Source organism: Calypte anna, chromosome 8 (assembly GCF_003957555.1).
Source record: "Calypte anna isolate BGI_N300 chromosome 8, bCalAnn1_v1.p, whole genome shotgun sequence".
NCBI classification, from domain to species: Eukaryota; Metazoa; Chordata; class Aves; order Apodiformes; family Trochilidae; genus Calypte; species Calypte anna.
This window is the reverse complement of record NC_044254.1, coordinates 4885976-4911943: the sequence shown is the minus strand read 5'-3', so window position 1 is coordinate 4911943 and position 25968 is coordinate 4885976. Positions and strand designations below refer to the sequence as shown.

At 41.0% G+C, this 25968-nt stretch overlaps 1 protein-coding gene across 6 annotated transcripts in view; it reads left to right on the top strand.

Moving 5' to 3' along the window:
* RABGAP1L (RAB GTPase activating protein 1 like) overlaps positions 1–25968 on the top strand; it is a 239136-nt gene that overhangs the window by 181824 nt on the left and 31344 nt on the right. The window contains exons 1-2 of one of the 6 annotated variants that reach the window (XM_030454816.1): positions 23386–23626; positions 24948–25561. The exons of 4 other annotated variants lie outside the window; for them this stretch is intronic. In XM_030454816.1, coding sequence (XP_030310676.1) covers positions 25451–25561 — 111 coding nt within the window. In that variant the 5' untranslated portion in view covers positions 23386–23626; positions 24948–25450. Of the gene's footprint in view, positions 1–23385; positions 23627–24944; positions 25562–25968 lie in introns of those variants that run through there. One more of the 6 variants, XM_030454815.1, reaches the window with a different exon arrangement.

Below are 25968 nucleotides of genomic sequence, written 5' to 3'. Positions count from 1 at the left end.
TATGGAAAGTAATGAAATAATTTATTGCTTTTTATACCTGTTTGTATGTTTATACACAGACACACACTTTTTATATTAAAAACAAAGTGCTGAGCTTTTCCCTCTTTGCATCCATGCAAGCTAACAGTGGAAATACTGATGCACTCAAAAAATTGGAAATACCAGAAGTTGTTAATTCATTAATTGATTTCTAAACAGTGGTTACACTAAGCCAGTTTATCAAATGTATTGTAGTCGTCCAACCCAAGGCTGGATATTATTTGTTTTGCTCAGAAGATATTTATTTGCTGAGCACTGCTGCATAACACAGCTATATTGGTGTAGAAACTTAGTTTTGCTTCTATATCAAGCTGTCATTTGAAAGGTCTGTTTTTTCTGGGTTTTCTGGAGTACGTATAGCTATGCATGAGCTTGAAGTTTCAGTCTTAAAAAAAGTCTTTTTGTTATTTCCTGGAATCAGAGCACTGATGGAAAATGTGTATGTTTAGTGTGGCCCAATAATGGGCTGAGAACATCCCAGCAGAAAGAACACTCCTCTGACACCCTTTTTTGTGTATCTCAATGTATTTATTCATTTCCTTACGTGCTGCTAAATTTCATAGTTTATTAAGCAAGGACTTTTTCCATAATGGTTAAAACACTGATCTTGTGAAAAAGTGAGGCTTTCCATACTGGTGTTTCTTCCAATCAGAAAAAAGATCATCTGTGCAAAGATTGTGTTAAAAATGGACTTGAGATTTGAGCTCTGCTTCTGAAAGAGAGTACTGGGGAGGGAAACACTCCAGTTTGATGTTTAGTCCTTTGCCTCAGTTCTTGAAAATGAGTAATTTAAGGACTCACCAACTACAATAAATTTGTATTGTTCCATTGGTGTATATTAGTTAAAACAGAAGTTCTCATGGGAGTTTTTTTAAGATATATTTGCAGATTTTATTGGGTGTACATTTGTAATTCTCCTGTGTAATGTATTGTTTGCAACATTATGGTATTTTAAAATTTATTTTTCAATTTGTGTTGGGTATGTCTGTATGCAATGTTTTGGGGGAGAAAGTATTTTACAGTGCAGTTGGGACAGATGTTCAGACTGTAGTGCCTTGTATAGGTTCAGCAGATGGGGCCTTTGCAAAGTAGAGAATAAAATTCTGAAGTGTTTGTCTATGTGGATGGGAAGGCAGGTGAAGGATGTGAGAGTGAATCGTGCAGAATTTCACACATTCTGGATTCCAGTGTGTAAGAGAAAAGCACAAGATGAGTACAGTAGGCATGGAGCCAAGGAGTTCAACTGTGTGTTATAGAAATATATAAGGACTCTTGGAACTTTTGGAATGGAAGGAGAATTCAGGACTGACACCTGCAGTTGTCAGGGAGGAAGTAAAAGATGTAATTTACCTTCTTCTGTGCTAGTAACACCCCATACTGGTAAAGAGTATAGTTGATACCTGGGTTCTGCTAACTCAGTGGATTTATGACTCTTCCCTCATTCAGATATCAGACACAGGAGGGGATCTAAACCATGTCCTTACCAGTCTTTGGATAGCCAAGGTAGGAACAGTTACCCCAATAGTGTGTTCTGAAACTCAGAGAGTGAGGGTCGTGAGGATGAATGGCACAATCAACAAAATTGATCTAAACAGAGAAGACTCTTGAGCACAGGTGGTGTATTTAAAACAGTGGAAATGTGAAAGACTTCAGGAACTTAATGTGAGGAAACTGAATGCAAGGCATTATTAGAAGGAAGGGTGATGGGTTTAGAGTCTCTTGTCACTCACTTTCACTCCTGTCACAGATGCCACTCATTCTGATAGCCACATGCTCACCAACACCAAGGCTTCTGTCTGGCCTGGGTCACTTGTGATGAGGATGAGGGACAGTGGCTATAAAGTTGTCACTATGACTGTTGGATTCCTCTTGATTGATGACAATAAACTGGCTTTTAAGCAAAGTTTTTGTACTCTCATCATAAAAGATCATGTCATCTTTTCCTCAGAAGCTTGCTGGGTTCAGTCTGTCATTGCTGTCCTTTGTCTTGTTTCCCTCATTGTGTGTATGTTTGTCTGGTTTCCTGTTGGCAGTGTTGACATGCTGTAGCTTTGCTGTGGGTCTCCAGCTGTCTGGTCATCTCTAGTACAGCCTCACCAGTGTGCTGGCTTTCTGGTCTAGGTGTAGCAAGACATTTCTCATCATTTGCCAACTGACTGCTGACTCTTGTGTCCATGTTTATCAATACATGCCACTCATAATCTGTTCTCTGTGTGGGCAGTCATTAATGTTGCACCTCAGAGGCTGATGCTGTGACCATTACTGCTTAGACTCCTCATTAATGCCCTGAATAATGGGGTAGAAAGCACCCTCAGCAAGACTGCAGATGACACAAAGCTGTGAGGAGTGGCTGATAGACTGGATGGGTGTGCTGCTATCCATCCAGAGGGACCTTGTCAGGCTGGAAGAACAGGCCATTAGGAATCTCATTACTTCAAAGGGAAGTGCAAGGTCCTACACCTGGGAGGAACAGCTGCAGACACCAGTACCTGCTGGGGGCCAGCCAGCTGGAAAGCAGCTTGGCAGGATAGGACCTGGGGGTCCTGGTGGGCACCAAGTTCAACATGAATCAGCTGTGAGGCCTTGATGCAAAGGTCAGTGATATCCTGGCCTGCATGGGGAGGGGGGTTGCCAAAAGGCCAAGGAAGTGGTCCTTCTCCTCTATTAAGCACTGGTGAGACACATCCAGAATACTGTGTCCAGATCCTCTCTCTCTAGGACAAGAAATATCTCCAATGGTGAGTGCTTGGTGGAGGGGTATGAAGATGATGAAGGATGGGAGCATCTCCTCTATGAGGAAAGGCTGAGAGAGCTGGGGCTGTTGTCCAGAGAGGTTGTGGAGTCTCCCTCTCTGGAGATACTCAAAATGGAACTACCCCTGAGCAACCTGCTGTAGTGAAACCTTCATCAAGGGGAGTAGTTTAGACAGGATGGTCTCCAGAGGTCTCTTCCAACCTCAATTATTCTGTAATTCCTTAATTAGATATTATAATCATGGTATTTTTTTTAATGGACAGGAGCTAGTAATCACAGGAGTTTACATGCTCAAATAGAAAATTTTAGTCTTTATAATTATGACTAGACAAGGTTCCAAGGGAACGCAGAGGTTATATGAAGAGTAGTTGTCTGTCTTGTTGAATGCAGTATGAGTATTTTTATATTTTTTTTTAGGTTTCTAAGCTAATTACTGAGGACTAAAAACCTGGAAATAGAATCATGGTGGGTCAGCCTTCATAGTCTCACTGTCTCTTTTCAAGTGTTTCTTTTTATTTTGCTTCTGCATTACTACAAAACAAAACAAACCTGTTTAAGTTGTAGTAAAAATCTACCTCTCCTTGCTTGCTTCTTTTTGTTTCCTTGAGCTCCAGCTGACATTGCTTTAGAGAACACAAGTGGTTTAGTGGTTTTTTTCTCCTTAATTTGACAAACTTGAGTTCAGGGCTTAACTCTTGGATTTTAAAGGTGCTGCACTAGAAATGGTTTAATCATCCTGTTTTTAAAAGAAGAACTAGCATCAGTGTCTTCCTTAAGAACAACTCTGCAAACATAAAGAAAAAAACCCTCCTGGAAAATTGTATACAAAATGTGGTTGAGAATGTCTCATTCAATTAAGGATTATCTGTGGTAATTACTCACCAGGTCTGAGTTTTGATCATTTCCCAGTAAGGAAATCACTGTGAACAGAGTCAGTGGGATTAGAAATAATAGTAGTAGTTTTCAGCAGGTGATTTCTGAGTAGCATTTAGGCTTAGGAATGTTTTGAACTAACTCATAGTATGAAATAACATGACCTAAGAAACTTCCCTTTGTTTTTGTAATTTTGGCATTTGTATTTTACATGCACGTGCATAGTTTGGGTCCTGTTAACACCCAGCTGATGGATTGTAGCCAATATTTGCAAGAGTGCAAGGTATATTCAGGTGGAAGACATCAAATCTCTGAAGGCATCTGCTGGGACTCTTAGAGGGTAGAGCCTTATATTGCACCCAGTTCCCACCTCAGAAACAGAAAGCAGAAAAGGACACAAAGCAGGGTGTCAGATGCTAATATAAGGCTTAATGAAATTTAATGAGAGATGAAAATTCAGAGTTAATGAAGGGGGATTGTTCTGCTTTGTCTCCTGTTAGTTTGCTCATCTAGAAGGAACATGCCTGTCATTTTGCCTTTACAGAGAGAGGCACAGACATGTTCCTCCTCAAGTAGTCAGTGACAACTGAAGTTGTGAAAATGGTTTTGAGGGATGATAATTTTATACCTGACCAGAGCAGGCTGTGTATTATGTCTCTAGAACAAGGAATTACCCAAGTTTCCTACTTCATAGAATGATTACGGATGCTTTTTGTACTCCAACTTTTTTAAGGGAGGGCTTTTTATTTTTCTTTCTATTTTTTCCTTCTTTACAGGGATTTTTTTCCTGTGTCTCTGGAAACCCATTTTGATAAAAGATTGAATAATGAAAGATTCTATTCTAGATTAAAGGTTAGGCTTAAGGTGATCTTTTATTAAAGCTGCCTCAGTTGCTTTTTGCATCTCATAATGCAATTTTTTGTTGTAGAGATCTGTGTATGTCCTAAGGAAATTATAATGTCCATGGATTTTAATACAGGAAGCTTATCACTTCTATTCCTACACTGAACTTCAGTCAGATGAATTGTAGGACAGGAGAAAATAAGCCTTGTAGGATTTTCTCCATGTGAATATTCCCTGGCCTGACAGTTTTCAAGTGAATTCAGAGGGTTGTGTTTGCTCCTCTGTGACTGTCCTGTGATATTTGGAAATGGAGCAGAACCAACATTCAAAATGTGTCACATTGCAGATCTGGAAGTGCCTTGAAGTTAAATGTAGCAGACAGGTAGGTGGAGAGATACTGGGAACTTACCTGGGGCTTTTCAGACCTCGTGCCCAGTGAAAGTGATTGGAACACACAGAGTGACAGAATAGTTTTGGTTGGAAAAGGTCATTGAGTCCAACCATTAACTCAGCACTGCCAAGGCCACCACTAAACCACGTTCCTTAGCACCACATGGCATGGCTTTTAAATCCCTTCAGGGATGGTGGCCCCACTCCTGCCCTGGGCAGCCTGTGCCTGGCAAGTTGTTCCTAATATCCAGTCTAAACCTTCCCTGGCATAACTTGAAGCTGTTTCCTCTTGTTCTCTTGCTTGTTATTTGGGAGAAGAGACCAAGACCCACCTCACCCCCACCTCCTTTCAGGTGGTCTCCCCTCAGCCTCTTTTTCCTCAGGCTAAGAATTGGATGGGCTATATAGGAACAGAGGAGAGGAACCTGCAGGGAACATTTTTCTGCTTACTGGGCAGCATCTGTACTGATGTCTTCTTTTACATGGCTCCAGGATTTCAGTGAGTTGTTTTCTCCTTGTTCTTCATCATCATTGACAGGAAGAACTTGGTATTTAGAAGTTCCTCTAAGAGAAGGTTCTTCCCAACCATGTCAATCTCTCCCCCTTTTGGAGTAAACAAAGTTCCCAACAGACCCAGCAGTGTTCCAGGGTTGCTGCTCTCAGGACCTTAGGTGAGAGAAGCAAATAGCCTTGGTACAAAAAATAAAAACAAACAAAAAAAATAGTGCAATGTAAACACACACAGTGTACTGACAAGGTTATTGATCCCCCCTGGCCACACTCACATCCCAGGACCCTTGGATGGCTCAGGGAGAGAAGCTCTGCTAGCAGAGGCAAAAAGAAAAGGCTGTGGGAGTGGGAACTGTGCTAAGCTTTATCTCATTTCAGAATTGCTCTTTGTATAGTTTTAACACAGATTTAGTTTAATAATGTTGCTATTTAAATGTTTTCAATTCAGACAGGTGTTTTGAAGCTAACCCTTTACTGATGTGGTTGAACTGCTTTGTTCATGCCTCTGTTTCTGTTTTATCTGAAAGCAATTTTTTACAGGCATGGATTAACAGAGAATTATATACTGATGTTTGTGAGTTTCAAAGGGAAGGAGTAGAAATAGTTCACTAGCTCTCTCTCTTCTCTCCAGTGCACTCTCTGTGTTTATATGTATATATGTGTATTTATCTAGATGTTCAGGATTTTTGCTGTTGTGAAAGATGGTAAGATAACACAAATTCAACAGGAAAGCAAAGGAGAGAACTGTAGAAAGGCCCTGAAACTGACCAAGCCTCTTATTCCTTTGGTTCTACTAGTGTGAGGTATATAATTAATCTTCCAATAGAAAGGATAGGAGAAAAAATTTGCTCATTTATCAACTTCTCAAGAACAGGCCAAACCAAATTGAAAAGATTTTGTGTTTAGATCTATAGAAACCTTTGCTGTGCCTGTATGGGATTTCTTATTAAAATCCAATGATTGATTCTACTTCTTCTGCCTGCACTGTTATCTCTGAAGTGCAGAATCCTGTTGTCATTCTAAGGAGGATTAGGTTTTTAATGCCTGCTCTGTTTTCAGCTTCAGCTTCTTTCTTGCTGCTTTCTTTGTGGCATAGTACAGCTCAATTAACAGGCACCTGAAAATCAAGTTAAGTGTCTGCAGTGGAATTGGATGTTTAATATTATTGTCATCTTGGTGATAAACATTAACAGTGTAGAAGGTGATGTGCATTTGGAAACCCAGCTTCAACCCTGAGATACTTCTTTATCTGAACTCAGCATATCTGGCTGCCTAGTGAGTAGTATGTAGTGAGGAATTATTTTCCTGGTGTCTAAGCATTAGTAAAGCTGTTCAGTTGGTTTGTTTTGTTTTCTGTTTTTTTGTTGTAATTTGCTCTCAGTTGGCATTGTAAATGAAATTAGGTACATTGTTAAATTCTATCAACAGGGAAGGAATAGGGTTTCAGCAATAATAATTAAATATAATCACATTTTAACCATCTAAAGTAGCATGTAGCAGTAGACCTGCTTTGGCAGAGGGGTTGCACTAGGTGATCTTTTGAGGTCCCTTCTAACCCCGAAATTTCTATGCTGCTATGATTTTGGTGTCCTTGTAGTAGTCATTTGTTCATCATAGAATCATAGAATCCTTGGGGTTGGAAGGGACCTCGAAAGATCATCTAGTCCAACCCCCCCTGCCAGAGCAGGGCCACCTAGAGTACATCACATAGGAACGTGTCCAGGCGGGTTTTGAATGTCTCCAGTGAAGGAGACTCCACGACCCCCCTGGGCAGCCTGTTCCAGGGCTCTGTCACCCTTACAGAGGGTTGTTGGCATATTTGCTAATACATCTCTAAGTAACAGTATCAACAGAGTGTTGATTGTTAAAGATCCTTATCTCTAAAAATTTGAGGTGTAACTGTGGATAGAAGTACTTGTTGTCTGTATCCTCAGCAGGTGTAGAGCAGCATAGAGCATGAGGAGGTTTGCCCCAAGTCTCTGGAGTTCAGTTCAGTAAGAGCAGGATGACCTCTGAGAACAGTTCCATGGTCCCACTGGATACCTCAGCTTCCTCTCTTCAGCTTTGTGCTGTCTGGGAGTCATGGCTTTCCAGAATGGCAGATGTTTTCCCCTTCAGAACAGAAAAGCATATTTGGAAGGTCTTTTATCTTAAGTTTCTTGAATCTCTCTCTTTTCCTCCAGGATGAGTAACAGCTCTTCTTCTTGTTTTTCAACTGCAGGACTCTGAAGAATATTATGTCTTTGTTTAGAATTCATCTCCTGTGACCAAAGACAGTGTGTATTCTCCAGCCTGAGCAGGGGGGAAGAAGCTTTGTGGAAGCTCAGTGCCAACAGAGAGTATTATCTTTTATTTTTGTGCTTTGAAATTTTAGAGATCCTGTATTTGGAAAATCCCACATTTGGGCAGAAGATTTCAAGCCACCTAGAGTTGTATTTGATCAGTCTTTGTAGCTTTCTCAGGAATGCTATGTTTATTTTTTCCTGCAAATGTTATAGAATATAAAACTGAAATGATTGGAAACAAGTCATGACTGTGTTACAGAGCTCAGGTAATTCAGAGCCAGTGGCTATGAAAATTGTGTGGTTTGGGAAAAAAAACAGTGATTCACCCTCAGTGAGTGCAGAGAACATTGGGGACTAGACATTTGTTTCACTGAATTTATTTTTGACAAATGAAATGAGGTGACAAATTCTGAAGCACCATGCTATACTGAGACCTAAAGCTAAACTTCTAAAAATAACTGGGGAGAAAATAAAAAAGAAGGCAAAGGCTAGTAGTGTTCCCTTCCCCCAAAAAGCTTTCACAAACAAACAAAAAAAGGACATTGGGGACAGCATCTTTATGCATTTTTGCTGGTGTTTGATTTCTCAGGCACCTGTAGTTGAATTTCTCTGCTTTGCAAATAAGCAAACATCAAAAACTAGTATAGAAAGTTGGCCAGATGCATCTTCTGAGTGCAGAGCTCTGCAGTGACAGGAGCTTTTAGAACTGAAGTCTCTATTATTATACAAACCATTACAAACCCAAGGCAATAATTTTGCCATTCTTGGTACTGTTCAAAGTTAAGTTCAGTGAGTGATTACTCAAGCAGTATGTAGCTACTGAAGTAGAAGTTTAGCTGGGTGCTTAGGAAGGGCAATATTGACATTTTAGGATCTCCTTAATGCTTTGCTTCAGGTTTGTCTGCATTCCTTCAGTTAATTGCTTTCATTTTTACCATGTTATTGCCTTGTTTCTCTCGTGAAGAAGAAGTATAGTAGTAAACATAAGGTTAATTTGTTCATAATTTCTAATTTGTTTGTGTTTGGGCATAGATAAATTACATCAGGCTGGTAAATAGAGGTGGAGAGTTACCAGAAGCTTTGGGGAATCCAGTTGAAGTGCTATATAGAAATGTCTTAGAAGATTTCTCTCCATTTGTTTAATTTTATTTGGGAATGACAGTGTGCCAATTTAGTATTCCATAATTTTTTAATAGTGCTGTAGTGTTTGTCCAGTCTGTATTGTTTACATTGGAAATAATTCCATTGGGAATGGTTCTTTTTCATGGAATACTGTGAACACTCATTTTTGTTATCTTCATTGCTGGGCACCCACAGCCCAGCAGGGTGCTGATGAATCGTGGGAGCCATGGGGAGGGGGTGGCAGGTTTCTTCTACTCCTTGTTCACATTTCCATGTGTTTGTTTTCTGTGTAGCAAAATTTAAAACTATAGGGAAAAAGTTATAAAGAAACATTGTGGGTCTGTTCACTGGAAAGCCTTGATCTTGTTTCTCATCCAACTGCTCAGTTGTTCAAACAGCAAATGAAGACTGAGTGAGGCCTCATTATCTTATAATATCTGTTTATTATTCTTTCAACTTCCTTTGCTTAATTAATGACATTTCCTTGACAATCATCATTAGGCAGAAGCTGATTTTCAGTATGTCACATTGAGTCACTGGTTGCTGGGACAACAGAGCTGGAAAGTTTTCAGCAGATGCTGCTCGTGGCACCAACCTGGAGCGGGTCCTCAGCACTCCTCTCCCAAAGGGCAGATCCCATTCAGAAATGGAAATATGTCATGGCTGGCATAATTCAGAGAGGCTCAGAGGCTAAGGCTGAAGTTCTTAGCAGAGTCAAGTGATTGTCTGAACAACTCTTTTTTTTAATCTCAGAAATCCTTTTGTTCACCTATAGCTCAGAGCACAAGATCGATGACGTTATCGCTCATCCTCTTGAGGAACGATTTCGTGGCAGTCTGAGTAAGCCACCTCATTGTGCCACCTGGGATGCTTCCTCTTTACACAGTGGTGAATATTGATTATATTTCAACTAGTCAAGAACAGTGAAAGAAATAGGAAACAGATCCAGGGCTTTGTTTCCTACCTACCTAACAAGAATGCTTTGTTCTGCTGGCTGGTGCACTCCTGAAGGCAGCCTGTTGCAAGGGGCTGTATTCAGCAATGCCTGCACCTTCTGATAAACCATTTTCCCCACTTTGGAGCTCTTTTCTTTTCCCACTGTCAATGCTATACAAAAAAAATTGTCATTTGGTGACTTTGCAATTTACCTGACCTATCAGAAACAAGACCAAAAAAAATTAATCAACTTGTCATCATTGCATTACTTCAAAACATTACTTCAAAACAGTGTGGTTTCTTTGTGAGGTAAAAATGGGAGGGGGTTCTGCTCCAAGCAGAACTTCTGGTCCTGCTTTTCATAGCAGCAGGAAGCTCAGGGGCAGATTTGGCCCTGAATTTTCTTGTATTACAAAGAAACTTAGGTTTGTGTTGTTATGAACTTCCTCCAAGAGTACTTAATTGTGAGTTTTTTGGTTTTTTTTTTTTGGGTTGTTGGGGTTTTTTGTTTGTTTTGGGGCAGGGTTGAGTTTGGTTTTTTTCTTTTGGTTTTTCATTTCCTGAGCACAACAGAAACCAGGGTGTGTTCCTTTCTGAGGAGGGAGAACATGGGGTCAGAAAGCAGCATCTTGCTCAGGGCAGTTTTTATTTTGGAGCCTGGTGTTTTACCAAGTGATTCTTACAAAGGTGGTGACTCTAACCCAGGGGGATCTTTTTTTGCAGTTTGGTTTTCTGCTCTGCCTTGAGGTGCATCAGAGCCAAATTCTCCAGCCAGTGAGTGTCCAGCACTTCAGGGCTGGACAAAGATGCACCAGGGCTGGAGGGAAGTAGCCCCAGATGTGAAGGGGAAGGAGGTGCTGCCTAGAAATGGTAACCCTTGAAAATCTTTTGCTCTCCAACAGCAGAGAATTGCCCAGCCTGAGGTAAAAGGGTTCAGCAGAGGCACAGCACTGATTGCTGAGGGGAATTAAGAGGATGGGTGGTTGTGGGCCATGCCAGAGTCCATCTGTGTTCTGCTTTCTCTCATCAATCCCCCTCCATCAAGACTCTGCAGCCCAAGGAGCTGCACATGTAGAGATCCAACACTGAGCTGAGGGCTCACCTGGGGTCCATTCAGGATCCCTGCTCCCCTGGGAACAGCAAAGTCCCTCTTTATGTTCTTTCCATCTTTCTTCATTGTAGCATCCACAGTATGTCAGTAACAATAATGTATTGTAGACTTTGTCACACAGAGTGTTTACAGGCTGCCTGTTTAAACAAGGAAGCTTTTTACCTTTATGCCTTGAGGACTTTCAACCTTTGATTCATCATACAGGAATGTTACACAGCATTATTGCTGTCATGGGAGTCAGGGGGCAGGGGGAGAGGTGGAAAAACCTGAGAAATGTTTTTAAGTCCCTGACGTAAAGGATTTCACACATCCTAATGCAGTGCTGAGGGCATGAACAAGTCCCTGTCATACAGTTACATGCATGTGGGTTTCTTATTTGTTTCCTTTCTGTTGCTTTGTGATATAAAGTGAATTGTAAGGATTAGGAAGAGGCTAAAAACAGCTGTGTGCTGGGGGGCTTCTCAGAAAGATCACTAATGATGGCTCTTAAATTTTTAATATGTCTTACACTACACTAATGGGCCTAAACTAGCATTTTATTCTGCAGGTAAATTTGCTAACATGAGGAAAGGATACTTGAGTGCTACAGGAGTGTGAAGAAAATACAGCAGACCATAGTGTAGGAAGGCATGGAACTTTTATTTTAGTGGCCTTGTCTATATAAGAAGTAATTACAATGTAATTCAGCTTTAAGTCTAGAAGCCATGACATCTGACAGAGCATGTCTTTTAATATATCTTCTCTTTCCAACTCCTAAGCATTTTTAATACTATTTGATCTTTCCACTTCTTTTCTGCTTCTAATGCACAACCAGAACTGGAGGTTCAGGCTTGCCACAGTTCTTGTGATCTGCCTCAGTGCTTGGTTTCTGGCTCAGCTGAGCAGCTGCCTCATCTCTCTGTCCTGCCAAGGAAGGGAAGAGCATCTGTGCTCATCCCTCTGTACCTTCCCCTTCCAACCTGCACTGCTGGTGCTGACAGTGCTGGGTGAGGGGGCCTGCAGCATTACACTGCACCTGTGCTTGGCCATATGAGTTATCAGCTTCAATACCACTGCTCCATAATGTGAGGCTAAGCAATAGGAAATATGCCTGTTGAGTCATAGTTAGCCTTTAAAATAAAACCCTGTGGTGGTAGAGATGTGAGCCTGTTGCTGTATGCCTGGTAACCAGCATATTTGGATTAATATAGCAGTATATTTTAATCTCCTGGGATGCACACCTGTAAGGACTCACTTTGGAGAGTGGAGAATAAAATTCCTTTTGTATTTTGATTCAGTCTTTCATTTTTCTGACCTAAACCAAAACCATCTATCTTCAGTCACTCATTTCCCTCAATATTGGGGAGCCCTAACAGTTTTACCAGCTACTTGACTCTCCAAATACTGTAGAGATGAATGCCTCTCAGTGGCTCTTTGAAGCAGGATTTTATCATCTCCCATTTGAGGAGAGGGGCTGCTGAAGCAGGCAGTGAAGCTGTATGCTCAGGCACAGCTAACTCTGGCCATGCAAAAAGAAGTGTCAGAGTATTTTGGGTTGTTGTGCTTCTCCAGCAACAAAATCACAGGGTTACCTATTAACTATTGTAGCCTATAGGTTGATTTCATGTTTATGTGTGCTGGGAATATCTTAGGATGGTCAATTACCTTTGTTTCTTTCCTCTGAGACTTGTCATTACACTTTTGATAGATTCATTTATTAGGCTCATCATGGGGATGGAGGGCATCTTGCCTAAATAGTTGCCACATCACTGAGCCTCAGTTACCTTCTTTCCAACACCAGACAAACAAAACATTGCCCAAGGCATCTCTGTGTGCAGGCCCCAAGGACCCAGAAATCATCCTGAAGAGTATAAGGATAGAAAACAGCCAAGTGGCTCTGCAATAGGTAATTCACTGCCCACAAAATGGGGATGGTTTGGTACACTGCACCAAATATGAACAGTTAAATGCTGTGTTGGGGTACCAAGGAGAATGAAACATAGATGAGAAGTTTACCTGCTCCAAGCAAATTTGGTTCACAGGTAAGCCCCCAGATAGGTCTTACTCTTTTTGAAGTGCACACAAATATAAGCTAATTCCATGAAGAAGGAATTAAATAAGTTATTGCTGCTCTGTCTGTACATAAAAAGCAGGGAAAAGGGATACTGTGTTAAGACTCTCTTTCTCTAGTTTAATACCTGGAGAAGTCACATCTCCTGACCCAACCACCCTCCTACACCACCTTCTGATGGATCATGGGCCATATGGGTCCCTGGTTGGGTTTTGCTGCCAGAGAGCAACTTCATGCCCATTTAGCAGTGGAGAACAATTAACTGGTACAATCTGGCCCCAGATTAAGTGACCCAGAAAAGTATTTAATTCAGAACTCCTGTATAAGTCTTCCATGAAACGTGTACACGTGTTGTTCTTGCTGTTCCCATTACTCATTTTTCTCTAATAGCATTTGTCTATATAATGAGTCTCTGCCCACATGGCTTTGTTCCAGAAGGTTAGGGAAGTAATATGATTTAGGGAAATTATTTGGCCAGAACAAGATCTATGCTGATGAGATTCAGTTACTCGAAGGATTCAAAAGAAGCAAATTCCTTAAGTGAATGCAGAGATGGCATCAAGATAACCTAGAGCTGAAATGATGGGGAAATATATTTGGTAACTCTGCATCTGAAAATGGGGTCTGCAGTCACCTGGCACAAGGGTAGTCTATATGATTGGATTTGAGCTATTTAAGATCATTAATAAGTAATTAATTCATGAGGTGACTGTAACAGCCATCATTTTAATGAAGATTGAATTATTAGCTTGCCAAACATGCTTTGGAATTTATCAGTACCCAGGCAGAACACAGGCCCTTGGCTACATTAATTAAAGTTCCCCTTTACTCAGGAGCACTTCTAGAAGATGCCCACCATCTCAGAGTCACCAGGTAATGGCTTTCTCCTTGCTGCCCCTTCATGGCCCACTCCCCACCTTTACATTCAATTTGTCCTTTTCTGAAAAGCCTCTCATTTCATGCTACTTTAGCCCTGCAGCAGCCAGTCTGTTGCTAAGCAACCTCCAAAATACCGAAGGGGCCATGGCCTAGCTGCTTTCCTGCAGCTCACCCCTATTCTTATTTATTTACTTAGACATTTATTTATTTATTTAACTAAACAGATTTCTTCCATAATGTGGAAGCAGAGCCATAAGCCTCCAAGTTGCATCAGGGTGCCTTTAATTGCACATCTGTTATTCTTCTCTTCAGTACCATCTTCTGCCCTATTTTTACTGCTGTTCATTGCTGCTCAGGAAACCTCTCATGATGTTTGTTGAGCTGGAGTGGCATCCAGGAATGCACTGAAACTTTATTTTTAAAATGTACCTGGCCCTGGACTGCTGTACTGGGTGTGAGAATCTGTTTGGTCCCAGCAGCCCACGATGGAAGTAAAAAGGGTCAGAGCAAAGATGGCTTTAAGCCATTTTTCTGCTTAATTTATTTTTGGCTGCTTTACCTTCAGCTGTGTCCACATTCCAGGCTTCTTGTAGCCTGAGTAGATCTGCAAGGAGTGGAAAAGCTGTGATCCTTCACCTGCCCAGCAGTGCTGGGAAAGTCCCTGCTGTGGAGGCCGTTCTGCAGGAACTGCTGCATTTTTGTGGGGTGGGACTGGGAGCCTTGCCAGGGCATGGATTTGCCTGAAATTCTATCAAGGAGAGGAACAGGTTGCTGATGGAGTATTTGGTGTACAGATTAATTGCCAGAGCATTTGTAATGCTGGAAGAGGATAGCAGTCAAGTCATGCAGCAGCTCCCAGCCCATTTGTTGTAGATGTGCTCCCAAAACGGAGAAAGGTGGTTTGTGTGCATCAGGTGTCAGCAGGGAATCTCCTTCCCAAGTGACAAATCAGGACCACTGATTAGCATCACATTTCAAAACCAGAAAGGCACTGAGTGGCTGTGCAATCCCAGAGCATGGCTGTGTGTGTTGTGTAGCATTGGTCACATCAGTTCAGTGTTAGACTGTGGTGATAGCTCTGATGAGAGAACTGACAGACTCCTCAATGAAGTCTTCAGAAGCAATTCAGATGCTCTCACAAGCATCTCCAATCTTTTGTATTTGTCCTACAGGACAATACTGAAGCTTGAGATGCAGAAGGATAAATCCTGTAGAGATTTATTTGTAACAAACAGATACTAAACTGCCTTTTTCTCCTTCTTTTCTTTTATATTTTTGTCCTTGTTTCAGCAAGCAGAGACAACATACATGAGCTGAGTTTCTAAACACTGCTTCTTCCACAGCTTTTGCCTTTTAGTCCTCTCCCTACTGCCTTTGACTGCTGTTGACAGCTTCTTTGTTGTACTTTTCATCATAGACCTCTTTTTGGTAGTAAATAATTTTTCTGCTTTGATGATCCATCTGTTATCTGACCCTATCTAGAGAAGAACAAAGAAAAGCATGTGAACACTTATTTTTCTACACCCACTCCTGCAGAACAAGGGTCATGCATGAGGTATGTAGTTTTTTTGTTCCATCAAAGTGAGATGATGAAGGCAATATTTTTAAGTCCAAGTTGAGTTTCCCCCTTATTTCCTTTAAGCATTCAAATACCCTTTGGAAGACTAAAATATAGTGGTTTGGAATGCTCATTTGTAGTCTAATTTTTTCAAAATTAACTCATTTGGGGTTTTTTTATTATTATTTATTTATTACACCTCTGTAGCTGGAATTTCCACTCTTTATGTACATCCAGAAGAGTGTTGATTGTAAAACCTTTGCTGTCCTGCAGGTCATGTATTCTTTTAATACAGTTGAGATTTCACAAGTCAAGCTGTGCTGTTTGTGTTAGTGTGCACATTTTGGCAGTGTTACTCACACAGGGCTTAGAGGTGAAGTTATCTTAAGTATTCTCTAAGATAAGTTGTGACCAAAGGAGGCTTAGAACCAACCTAAATGCCCAGGAATAACTTTTACTGGTCATAGGTTTGTTCTGCTGCTTCTTGCTCTATCTTGGTGTTGTGTCTTGCCCAGTTGGCTGTACCTTGAAATCCCTTAACTTGGAAAGAGCTAAGAAGAGCACAGGAATGCAAACAGTACTGATAAAGGGAAAAAAAAATAGGTGAAAAGAAAAATCTAGTATTGCCCAACAGAATAACCAGAATGCTCTGAAGATAACAGATGGCCAAGTCAGAGCTCTCCATATTTAGCTCACAGGGAGCTTTTTCTCTTGCTGCTGTTCTCCATTAGGAGGTAGAAGAAAAATCTGACTCAGATCTTTGTGGTCTTTCTCAATTTTATAGTCTTAAGTAGTGTTAAGGAAACTATCCTTTCATTTTTACCTTTTCTCCAGGGATGGTTCAGCAGTGATACCATCCACCTCAGTGATGTCAGTACTGTGCAGTGGCAGGGATACAGGATCACAAGAATCACCAGTGTGTCTCATTTCATTCTCCTCAAAACTCTGGGCACCCCAGGTAATGTGCTGCTAAATCAATTGCTGGTCCTCAGGCAACTCTTCCAGTCCTTTTCCAGTCCCCAGTGTTTCTAAATCCAGGTTTAGTTCTCCAGAATTATTCTGAAGTTCTGCAGATGGGTATCTGGAGAAGAAAAAAATAGTGGCAGAAAAAAAAAAAAAAGAGGCAGCCATCATATGTCTGAGAAAGGTGATGAAATCCTTCACTGCTTTTAAAGAGTAATTAGTTTTAAAGAGTAATTAGACACTGAGTTTTTCTCCCACAAATTCAGCAGGGAAATAAATCACCTGTATTTACATTGCATCTACTATCATATGGAGAGAGTATTATAGCTTTTCATGTTAGTTATTAGTTTGTTACGAATTGGGTTATTTTCCTTCACTTTCAGATCAGTATCAGGTTTATACACTCGGATTAAATGGTGCAGTTCACTGATGGAGGCAAAAGAGCAAATCCTGAGGGTTTTTTCTTACACTTTCCAAACGAGTGAACAAATGCAGACGTTGTTTCCTCCCCCTTTCACTTGAACTGTAAGGACAGGGTTGAAATCTGGGAGCTGGGACTGTTTCAGAACACTGATGGTGATGGGCTGGTACCTCTGCCTTATTCATAGCCCACATCTTACCTGCATGAAGCAAAAGAATGGGATCTCTTACTTTTTCTGGGTTAGCCACCTGACTTTTCCATTTTGTGGCCCACTTTTCCTGTGTTTCTTAGGGGACTGCCTTCCCAAACAGTTAAAATAATGATGTTCATCCTATTAAAAGTATGATTTGGAAATACACTAAGGAATTTTATGGCTTTTTTTTTTTTGGTCTTCATCGTAAATTTTATTGCATCCTCTGTTTCTTTCTTTGCTGTTGTGGTTGTGGTTTTTTTCCTTCAAATCAATAAAAAAATAGCTGTCATTTATTCCAGGTGCTTTCCTTGCTGGAAGAATCTTGCCAAAGAACTTCCTCTATATAAAAGGCATGTTAAAAACCAGAACAGGTTTGATGTTAAATATAACTAAATATAGTCCTTTGTTTGGATGTAGCAGGGAGCTCCCAAGGGAATGCAGTCCTTGCAGACATTGCACAAATCCTACCCTCAGCTCCAGCAGCCTGAGCACATGGATACATGGAGAAATCTTCTCCTGCCCTGTGGGACATCTGTGCTAAGCATAATAAAATAAAAACTAAAAGAGAAATAAAAGAGAAGCATTGGAATAAGACAAATGGGGAAGGTAGAAGAGTATCTGGCAATACTTCAGGTCTCTGATGTCTGAAGAAATACCTGATTATCATGTAGAGAGCTCTGTGATAAGTTATGTGAGAACCTGCTGCCTTTCCCACTCCATGCATACCATTTGTGCTCTTAAAATAAGCTTATTAGCAGGCAAATCAAGACAGGTTAATCTTTAAATCAGATGTAAATATAAAAGCTTTTCTCGTAGTGGTACATTGGAGCATTAAAGGGAGATGCAGATTTTCACAGTAGGACAGCCCAGTTAAGCACTGAAATAGTTTGTCTCCCAAATCATCTTCTGAGAACAGAATTTCCCTTTCACTCTACAGCATGATGGTGAATAGAGATTTAGCAGCAAAGGATTATGTGAAGCTTAGATTAGTGGCTGCTGCTGGTACTTTTATACAGCTGATCAGCATGCATGGTCCTTGAGCTTCTTTACTCCTGTGGAGCTGACCTGTAAAGATTCCAGGGGAATTTGTCCATGGGAGCACTGAGTCTTAGCTCCCTCCCATCTTCCCCAGCAAATGGATCTCATGTCAAATGCTTTCTATATCAAATTCCTGTTAATCATTTTTGGTATAAATACAGACCAGCAAGTGCTGCTCTTTGGACTTTTTTGCCTGCATTCAGTCTTTTGACCTCCAAGTTAATGCTTTCATTTTTAACTCCAGCATCTAGGGACTTGCTGCTCTTCTGGAGAGAGTCAGTAGTTTGTACTTTTAATGTATAATGCATGAAATAATCTCATTTTGAAGTCTTCAAGCATGCCTCAGTCTAGACTGAGTCTCACTATCAAACTGTCTGACTTCTGTACCTCAACTGCCAAGGCACTTGGACCAGTCTGTCAGGTTTAGGCTGGTTCAGCTTGCACCATGCACCATTTCCTGCTCACCTGCATCATTTCAGTCTTAATTACTCTTTATCTCATCTTCCAAGCAATCATACTGCAGATTTATTTCCTTCTTAATTTGGAAATATGCCATTACTACTGTACTATTTAAATGGAGAAATGTTTCACCCTTTCCATGAGGCTTTTGTCAGGGGTCCACATGAAAGACATGGCCACAGATCTTTGCCAGGGGCTCCCCTCTCTGGGGAGGCAAAGAAAAATATGGAGGGATGTCCCTATTTTGAGGAAGAAAATCAGGGTTGGGTTTAAAATGAGAACCTTTGAGTCCTGGGTTCCAGTGTTGGTCTCTTCATGTGAGAGCTGTCACTGATTAATATGCTACTTGATGTTAATTAACATCTGCTGCTTGCTGATCCTGTCCTGTAAATGAAAAGCCAGCAGATCAAGGGTGAAGGTGGCAACACAGGTATGTGCTTGCTCTGTTATTCTTATGAAGCTTGAACCAGCTCTGTTACTCTGATGAAGCTTTTGCTTGATAAATTTGGCTCTGTTTGCATTAGCTTGCAGGCTCTTTGGGTGAAATTCCTGTATCAAGCTATACTGAAAACAGGCCAGAAACTCATATAAATAATTGTAAGTGCAAAGCATTCTTAGAAAACTGCTACACTAATGGAAAATGTGCTTGACCCCTTTTTTTTCTTTTCATCACCAGTTGAAGTGATAAATGCAACAACTTTAAAATACATTTCACTGGTTGTGTTGGGTTAGGATCAGAATATTCTGAAACTCAGCTCTCAATGGCATTCACATAGTTTTAATGCCACACAAATATTATTAAGTTGTTGGTTTAATAGCCCTGGGATATGTTTATCTGAGACAGTTATGATGGTTGTTACTCTTTGTCCCTTCAGCAGCTGGACAGATATTGTATTGATGGGGCTCTGAGAACATGGATTCAGGAGATGCTGGCCCTGAGGCAGGTAAATGAAGGTCCCTGGGACACGGTCTTGAGCTCTTGAACTGCCACCAACTCACTTGGTTGTGGAGTTGAGTGATTTTTGGGCCTCTGGTGTCACTGAACACGGAGGGGAAAAAATAGGTCCCACAAAAGAAAGGCTGAAACATAAAGGAGAAGCCTGCTGCTTTTCAGGAAGTCTTCCTGTAAGTCAGCTGAGGAATTTCTGCCTTTTCCTTCTGGGATTCTGTAGGGAATGCTGTGGTGCAGACCAGCATGGCCCCACGCAGACTGCGTTGGGCTGGAGTAGCCTTCTGTGGAGCCGTTTGTGACACCACTGTCACCCATCACTTTTGCAAACAGGAAAAAAAAATCTCCTGTTTTGCTAAGGAAAAGGATGGGTAAGGAAGAAATACCCTGAGTTTTAAACCTCAGTATGTTATGTTGGGTTCTACATACAATATATGCTCCAAGCCACAGAATCACAGAATGTTTTAGGTTGGAACAGATCTCCAAGATCATCCAGTCCAACCTTTGACCAACACCATAATCTAACTACTAATCCATGTCCTTAGGAACCAGGTCCAAATGCCTTTTAAATATCTCCAGGGATGGTGACTCCACTATTGTGGAACTTTTTTGGTTGGAAAAGACCTTTAAGAACAACAAATCCAACTGTTATGCTATTAAATCTATTTTTAAAACAGCTAAAGGCTGGAATATGCAATATTTTACATTAAGATTGGGTATTGCTTTTCTTGGTAGCAATACTGGCTGAGGGGTACCTGTCTCTTCCCTTGTTCCTCTGCCCCACTGTTTCTGTCACCCATCACAGCTTGTCCTGGGGCCATTGCACCAGTGGTTTGGACTGGTGGGAGCCCTGTGCTGCTTTCACCTCCAGAAAAACACACAGAAGCCAAAGTCATCCCAGCTCTGGTGTATAATATATATTCTCAGTAGATAAGGAATAAGTTCACAAAGTGAGATATTTCTGCCCAACAGTTGGCATCTAATGGAGACTTAGCTGAAGAAAGGAAATAATATAAAGAAGAAACATGAAAACATGAATTTAAAATGTGAATTTAATTAATTAAAAATCAAAAGAGAGTAATGAGTTAATTTAAAAGGCTGCAACATAATCTGTAAGGGACTGAGCTGAATACCAATGAGTCTGGATGTGCAGGCTGGCATCCCAGCTATGCTGCTGCTCAGTCTTTTCCAGGTTAGTACAGTTTTTAGAAATCAAAATGGGCAGATTTGTTTTGGGCAGCTTCATGCCCTTGTTTAGCTGTAGTTTGAAGTTAATATATAACCTGAAATGAAGTGCTAACTTAACCCAAGCTCCTTAAAATTGCAGGGATTAATAAACACCTCCGAGAAACAGAACAAATACACATTCTCGATTAATTCTGTTCTGTACTTTTAAAAATGGAGGGAGTGAGTTGCAGCAAGTTGGTGAGATGTTGGCTGGCCTTGGTAGTTTTAGAGTTGAGGCTAATAAAAAATTTTAACTTCTTTTTGTAAACCTTAGAGGTCATCTCAGAGCTGTGCTGGAGGAACTCCTTATGCAGCAGTTGTTGCAAGGGAGCAGGACTGGTCTTTTCTGTGGCACACAGCTGATTTGGGGAGGCTGGGAGAGGGGCATTGAGGATTTTCTTCTATGTTGATTTTAATCCCTAAGGAAGCACTGGATGCATTTGTAAGAGTTCCTCCTGCTTCTGCCATGACTTTGCTGTTAATGCATTCCCCTGAGACTGATAAAGATCAGGGTGATAGATTCCCTTGTTTTGGGGGAATGCCTGTGCCACAGCAATCCCAGCTCCATGCCAGCCTTGGCCACCTCTGGGTGTTTCTCCAGCAGGGTGGCTTTTCTGGCTTTAATCTGCAAAAATGAGTTTACAATCTTGCCTGCTTTTCAGTCAGGAGAAAGCAACGTAGCTACAAACTGGGAGGGGTCACCCATGTAAGAACATAAACTAAAGCACATCAAACCCAGATTTTTCCACACATATGGAGGATTATTTTAGGAGAACCACAGGTGCATGCAATGACTTCTTTGGGTGAGGGTTGGGAAATAGGCCATGTTCTTTGTCATTTTAAATAATAAAAATAAACTATGGAGAAGGAATTACTCAGCTATAGATCAGCCTGAGCCTGGCAACTGCTTTTCTACAATGGTGTAGGGCATTCCCTGCTAGCAATGGCTTAGCATGCAGTGCTTGCTTTGAATCCAAAGCCACCTGTGAAGGTGCTGAGCTTCTGCTGGCTGGCACTGGAACAGAATTATGACTAAAACACAGCATGTGTGGTTATCCTTAAGTCCCTGGGATAAACACACGTGAGGGATGGGCTCCAACACAGAGGTGTGGGGTGGCCAAAGGTTTGGCAGGGTGGCTTTGTGACAGCATCCACAGGGGCTTTAGGTGGCAAACTGAAGATTTGGCCTTTGTGCCATTCTCTGATAGTCAGCAAGTCCTCTGGGGGTGAGGAAAGAACCTGATTGTGCTTTGGGATTCACAGTATTGGACTTATAAACCAAGGATTTTTCACTTGTTGGTTTGGTTTGAAACTGTTGTTACAGGTGATTAATGGGTAAGAACGTTACAAACCCGTTATTCCTTCCCATTTGAGGAAGAAAAAAAAGATCTGAAAGCTTATCCTGAAAGCTGCCAAATGCCATTCCAAGTGCTATGAAAGGAGTTTTCTGTTTCCTTATCTGACGATTGCTGTGATCTTCCCAGGTTCATTAAAACATGAAAAGCAAATCACAGAAAATGCCTTTCTGTTTCAGAAACAGGGGGGCAGGGAGGGAGTGCTTAGCAAGAAGCTGCACAAACCTCCCATACGTAATTCCTTCCCATCTATCAGAAGATCCTCTCCTCGTCAGATAGCAGCAAGACATTCCTGGGGGTGGAGTGAGAGTGAATTTATCTTGGGAGTGAGCAGGATTTTGCTTTGCTCAGCTATCTGGTTTGCTCAATCCAGGAATTTTCCGTTCACCTCCGATATCCAGCAGCATAAAAAAAAAACCCCAACTCTAATCAAGGCTACTTCTCTTAATTAGTTAACAGTTTTCTACAGCTCACTTGGCTTTCTGCTGGCTCTCTCCTGTCATCCTGACTGCTTGGTTGAATTGCTTCTCCCAAAATTCCTGCTTTGGAGGTATGCTTTAAAAACGGCGTGGCGGAGGGGACTGCATTCTTGTGCCTCAAGTAAGGCTGCTGCAAGGTAGATGTGGTGTTACACAGCAAAGCACTGGTTGCTTTAAATACAAAATCAAACTACGTGGGGTTTGTGGTCTTCTGTTGTGTTATTTATCACTTCAGCACTGGACATCCTGGCTGAGGGAAAGGCTCGGTGTTGAAATGCTGGGAGGAGTGTGTGGTGTGGCTTGTGGAGGTAGCCAAGAGCATCCCTCTGCTTGCCTTTTCCTTTCCAGTTCCTTTGGTGTGAGCATGCCATGATTATGGCTGGGTAAATATATTTGCTTCAGTCAGTTTAGTTCAAAAGGTTTATTTTAACTGCCTTGATACTTACTAATTTTGGGTGCTGATTCAGAGCATCACGCAGACTGTTAACGTTGATGTAAAATGCAGGTTTGGAGGGATTTGTAGGCAGCTCAGCTCTATGGAAGTGAAGTATCAGCTGAAGCAACAACCTTTTTAATGTGAAGATATGCATTAGCCAGCATGAAAAATCAATTGTTAGTTCTTGCAGTTGCTATTTAGAACATGCCAAAATTACAAGCCTAAGAATAGATATGTGAAGAATTACTTGGCCAATAATAACGTGGAGATTTAGTTCTCTTAAATCATTGCAAAGTCAAAAAAAAAAAAAAAGATAATATAGGTTCTGGTCCATACTTCCTTACAAATAGAAATGCCTGTTGGCTAAATAAGGGTAGGGATCAGAGTAGCTGCAGCTGCAGCACACATCTGATAATTTGCATTCTCCACCTCTTGCCCTTATTGCAGAATTAAATTGCTGTCTCATTAGCATGGGAATGTTTGTTGTTCCATTGCCCTCTCTCTCCTCTGTGCCTGCCTGTCCCAATGTAATGTCAGTCCCTGTCGAGAGCCTCTGGAGCAGGAGGGACTTTATTTCCCTGTTACAACAGGTGCCTTTGTCAGCACACCTCAGAGGCAGACAGGGAGGAGCCACTCTCAGCTTTACCCTTCAAACTTTTTCTACAAGGAAAAAAAAAAATCCAAAGCCACCCAAGGCACAGAGGAAATGGTCATTGAAACCACGGCAGAAAACCTGAGCAGGATTTAGCATAGCAGGTATGATTTTTATCTAGGTGACATGGAGAGCTTTCTTGGGGGATATATCCCTTCAGGATTGGACTCTAAAGTATCTCTGCCATGGGAATTAATTGGAAAAAAATTGCAAGTCTCTGAAGAAAAATTTTTAAAGCTGCACTAGGGGTGCATTTCAAGGAAAAAATTACCTTTCTTGCTCTTGCAAGGGTTAAGCCTGACCAGAATCTGCTTTAGTCTCAAGGATTAAACCTCAAGTGCTGCATTTCTTGTTTGCCATAAGCCTATTAGAACTCTCTCTGTTTCCTAGCAATAACATGTAATTTCCCCTTCTATTTAAGCAAAAGAGATGTTGGGTTTTTAATCCTGTACACTACAGCTGTTGCTCAAGTTTCCTATTGAAATGCAAATAGCACCTGGTGCTATTTAGCTACCTGTGTAATCTTTGATAAAGATACTCCAGAAGCAGAGGAAAAAGAGTAAAGCAAGGTGGGTCTGATCCTGTTTATTCTGGAAAGTGAAAGTGTAACCATATGCTACTGGCAACCTGAACTGGAAATTTCTACTGGCTTTGCAGCAGCCATTACATCCTCTTTTCAGAGACAAATGGAGGGCTGAAATGATTCCTGTTTCTTGAGCAGGTATGATTTTTCACCAGGAAGAACAAAAGGCTTCCAGAGAAGGTAAAAATGTAATGGATGAGTCTGAGCACTGGTGCCTATTTGGAGTTTTACCTTGGCAGAGTCTCTTTAAAGGAGTTTCTTTTTGGCTTATTTTGTTTATTTCTTCAAATCACTTATTATCTAGATTTTCATTTGTACTTTTGAGAACACATTAATTTTTAATTATTTTTCCAAATATTTTCTTGTTGCTTTTTTTTTGGTTTTTTTAATTAGCTGGGAAGTCAGGAGCCCTTTGGAAGGCAGCTGTGCTCTTTAGGACTGGTAGTCTAAAGATACTGCATCACTTCTTATTCAAAGCAAACCAATCCTAGATTCAGGTTAAAAGGCCTTCTACTGAGAGAAGTTTCAAACACATAAATTAGTTTTATTTCACTTTAGGAGGTGTGAGTTTATTCAAGGAAGAGCTCACAGCCTTCATTGCATTTTGCATGGCTGTTTTTCTCTGTATTACAAATGGAAACTGAAGAACTTGTTTGGGAATTTTGTGACTTTAGGCCAGATTCTTTCTGCTAAAATCAAAAAGCATCTGCATGGCACAAAGAGGCTTTTTTTTTAATCTGTGTAAAAGAGAAAGTGAGTTCCTTTTCAAGAGTTTAACTGAGAGATTTAGAAACTTATGGAAACTTCCAATGAATGCCTGAAAGAAATTATCATTCCAGCAGCCTCTGTGAATTTACAAATAAACCTGAAGAATCAATGCATGGGAAAGTGAGACTCTGCAAACAAGAATATCAGCTTTCTGTGGGAGAAACCTGGATATAAAGTTCAAGAAGAACAGAAGTGATTCCAGCCCTGCTGTCAAGCACTGGCAAATCTTTTCTTGCTTGATATTAATCTGGTTTGGCTGCAACTTTTTCATCTTCAGCCTCATCCTGGAATTACAGCTACTTCCTCAGCTTTCATCAAACTTCAGCAAATGCCTTTTGCAAGTTGGGTGTGGGGAGCATGAGCAGGTGTTTCATATGTTCTTCCCATGCCAATAAAAGGCACCTTGAGAGGAAAAACCCCACGGGAGCTGATTTGCTGCCTCATATTTTCTTCTCTCATGACACTCCCTCCTCATTAGCTTCTTCAGGTGGGTGTGAACAACTGACAACGGAACTGAGCCAGGTTCAGCCTTGGATTATCAACCTTCTCTGGCCACTTCCAGCACTTTGCTGGCAAAATGATGGAAGAAATCTCCATAACAGTGGCTTACGATGCCCATGTTTTTAGCCAGCTCTCTGAGGAAGACTTTCTGGCCAATCTGGTGGCAGTCAGCAAACCCAAAGCTGTGGTAGGTGTTCCTCTTGCTCCTTTGCTTAGGTTCTGCTCTGTCCAGTAGTTATTTTGTTGAAAGATATTGTTTTATGACTTTTCTAGAATTTTGCTTCTGTGCATCAGTAGAACTAAAATAACAGTATATTGAAGATAAGATTGTGAAAATAGTATATTTCTGGGTTACTAAGTTTAGAAGAAAGTTACTTATCCTACTTACCAGTAGGATAATTGTTAAAATAATATTTTTTTACATAATATTGATATAATACTTAAAATGGGAAATGACCTTACCAAACTAGGGAATCAGCATTAAATGATGTAAACACAGTGATGTGTTTTAGCATGTCAGTTCAAGGTTCAGACCAGAAGGGTCTGGGTTTAGGTTACTGTCATCACTAAATCTAAGAGAATCTGTCCTTTGCA